The sequence below is a fragment of the Helobdella robusta genome (genome assembly GCF_000326865.2).
Source record: "Helobdella robusta unplaced genomic scaffold HELROscaffold_40, whole genome shotgun sequence".
NCBI classification, from domain to species: Eukaryota; Metazoa; Annelida; class Clitellata; order Rhynchobdellida; family Glossiphoniidae; genus Helobdella; species Helobdella robusta.
In genome coordinates, this window is record NW_008704903.1 from 1,224,150 (window position 1) to 1,227,645 (window position 3,496).

A 3,496-nucleotide genomic window follows, 5' to 3' on the forward strand; every position below is an offset into this window, starting at 1 on the left:
ATTACCATCTCCATCATTATTACTATCATCATCATTATCACCATCATCACCACCATTATCATCATCATCACCATCTCCATCATCATCATCATCACCATCCCCATAATAATCATCATCATCACTATCACCACCACCATCATCATCATCACCATCATCATCACCATCATCACCATCATCATCACCATCTTCACCACCATCACCACCATCTCCATCATCATCATCACCATCATCATCACCACAACCCCCACTCAAGTCTACCCAGACGTCAGAACCATGAGTAGCCCGTCGTTGTTTGGGATGGTGGGGAACTTGGAGGAAAACGTCCAGCTGTTGTCGAAGGTTTTAGTTGGAGAGCTGGCCAAGAGGGATGAACTGGTCTACGAGAAAGAAACTAAAAATAGGTTTCTGTTGTAGTCGTTGCTGCTGTGGCTGCAGCTTTGTTGTTTGTTTGCAGTTTGTTAGGAGTTTTATTGGAAGAGTTGGTTGGCTAAGAGAGAGAAAGATAGAGAGAGAGAGAGAAAGAAAAAGAGAGAGAGAGAGAAAGAAAAAGAGAGAGAGAGAGAAAGAAAAAAAGAGAGAGAGAGAAAGAGAGATTAAAAAACAGAGAGAGAGACAGAGAGAGGAGAGAGAGAGAGAAAGGAGTTAGTCTACCAAATAAAAGAAGCTAAAATATTAAGATACTGCCGTTGCTATTGCTGTTGTCGATCAGATACGAATGACGTCACAGTTGATGTTCGGCGTGACGTCATCCTTATGGTTTTATGTTCGGCCCATCATCGTCGTCGTTTAAATAAAATGTAGCGCAATTAATTAGACTGTCTCCTCATAAACTTACCAGATTCATCTGGCTGTTGACAACCGTTCAGCAGAAGAAAGACACTGACCACAACAAGCGTCTCAACACGCTAACAACTTCTAACAACAACAGCAGCAGCAGCAACAACAGCAACAACAATAATAAACCTTACCAAGTGGCCATTGCTAAACTCAAAGACCTTTCAGACAGGATTACTAACAAAAGATCAGTGAGTAGTATTAATAAAAACAACAATGATTAATGCTGTTTCTGCTACTACTACTACTACTACTACTACTACTACTACTACTACTACTACTGCTGCTGCTGCTGCTACTACTACTACTATACTACTACTACTACTTTACTACTACTACTACCACTACTACTACTACTACTACTACTACTACTGCTGGTGCGACTACTACTACTGCTACTACTACCACTACAACAACTATTGGTAATATTATTTATAATAATTATGGTTATAATATTTAATATAATAATAATAAATAATAATAATATTTTTAATGCAGTACATTTCCACTACAATTCCATACGAAGAAAACGCCAGACCGCTGTCACTGGAGACACTTATGATTTATAATAAAAGTAAAGCCTCACCTTCTTCTTCTACTTCTTTTTCTTTTTCTTTATCTTTATATTCTTGTTCTTGTTCTTGTTCTTCTTGTTCTTGTTCTTCTTGTTCTTGTTCTTCTTGTTCTTCTTGTTCTTGTTCTTCTTGTTCTTGTTCTTGTTCTTCTTGTTCTTGTTCTTCTTGTTCTTGTTCTTCTTGTTCTTGTCCTTGTTCTTGTTCTTCTTTTTTTTGCTCTTCTTATTATTATTATTGCACGTAGTAGTAGTAGTGGTGGTAGTATTAGTAGTAATAGTAGTAGTAGTAGTAGAAGTAATAGTAGTAGTAGTAGTAGAAGTAGCAATGGTACTGTGCATTTAATGATACATCAAGAGCAATGCTTAAATTTTTTCATATCAGCGGCACTCATATTCTTCGCTTACTAAGCTTATGAATATAAGGAACTCTTCATAATTATAGTTAATAATAATATTATTATAATTATTATAATATTATTATTATAATTATTATAATATTATTATTATAGATAATAATAATAATAATAATATTATTATTATTATTTTTGCAGTCTTGACGGCTATGCTAGAGAATAGTCCGGTCTCCCTTGGGCTACTGACCGAATATATATTGAAAGGTAATTATGTCATAATTATTATAATAATTATTATTATAATTATAATTATTATACTACTTTACTACTACAACTACTACTACTACTGCTACTACTACTACTACTGCTACTACTACTACTAATATTATTATTATTACTACTACTGCTACTACTACTACTACTACTAATACTACTACTGCTACTACTACTGCTACTACTACTGCTACTACTGCTACTACAACTACTACTACTAATATTATTACTACTACTGCTACTACTACTACTACTAATACTATTATTACTACTACTACTACTTCTACTACTACTTCGTACTACTATTGCTGCTGAAGCCACTGCTACTACTACAAAAAGTTGTAAGTAATTGTCAGTTGATGGAGTAACAACAACAACAACAGAGCAAAAATAAATAAGAATAATTGTTTTAACAAACACCACACACAGTTCTGTGCCCAAGGACAATTTGAAAAAATGGAAGGATAGAGAGATGGGAGAAAAGAAGAAATGAAGAAAAGAAAACGTATAATAAATGGAGAGAGAGAGAGAGAGAGAGAGAGAGAGAGAGAGAGAGAGAGAGAGAGATGAAAACAGTGCACGTCTGTCTATATTTACGTGTTATAAACTCTGCTATTTAATGTTTCCATATACATCATTATTATATATTCAATAAACAAATACGCCTGTGCTTCTTTTGTTACAACCATCTTTCTATCATTTTATTCATTCATTTTTATTATATATATATATATATATAATATATATATATATAATATAGTGTTGTTATTGTTGTCTGTTTGTATAATGTTTCCTTTAATTACTTAACACCAGCTTTTAAGTTAATTAATTAGTATTAATTAAATTAATTAAGTAATTAATCAGTTGTTTAAAATTCAATTAATTAATGGTAATTATTATTAATAATTAATTATCTATTTATTTGGAGTGTCGATGTATTTTAAGGCGTTCTTTATCGTTCGTTTATGCTTTCTACATACACGCCATTTTAGTGATAGGTATAAACACACACACGCGCACACACATACATGTACACTCACACACACACCACACACACACACACACACACACACACACATACATATGCATTCTCTAATGGAATTTTAATATTCAACTTATGTATTTAGTATATTATTTATCAGTATGCATGTACGTGTGTGTGCGTGTATGTGTCTATGTATGTATGTATGTTTGTACGTACGTGTGTTTGTTGGTGAAATAAAAAATGAAAAATCATTCATTGGGTTTGGTTTTATCCAAAATTTTATTTAAAACCAATTAGGTGATCAAATATAACAAATAATCATAAAGCAATCAGTGAAATGTAATTATGCACACATACAAACACAAACACACACACACAGACACACACAAACAAACACACATACACACACACACACACAAACAAACACACATACACACACACACACACACATATTTTGGGTTTTGAAGACAATAGGTT

General features: G+C 33.0%; 2 protein-coding genes across 2 annotated transcripts in view; one reads left to right on the top strand and one right to left on the bottom strand.

The window, feature by feature from the left end:
• Window positions 1-1,058, top strand: part of HELRODRAFT_176995 (hypothetical protein) — a gene marked incomplete at both ends in the record, with an annotated part of 4,560 nt that extends 3,502 nt beyond the window's left edge. Inside the window, 2 exons of the mRNA XM_009025212.1 lie at window positions 254-401; window positions 839-1,058. Coding sequence (XP_009023460.1) covers window positions 254-401; window positions 839-1,058 — 368 coding nt within the window. The remainder of the gene's footprint in view (window positions 1-253; window positions 402-838) is intronic.
• A 371-nt stretch (window positions 1,059-1,429) lies between these two features.
• Window positions 1,430-1,747, bottom strand: HELRODRAFT_176996 (hypothetical protein; the record flags this gene model as incomplete). The annotated part of the gene is made up of 1 exon (XM_009025213.1): window positions 1,430-1,747. One exon carries the CDS (start codon window positions 1,745-1,747, stop codon window positions 1,430-1,432), a length of 318 nt encoding a protein of 105 aa, XP_009023461.1.
• Window positions 1,748-3,496: the final 1,749 nt, after the last annotated feature.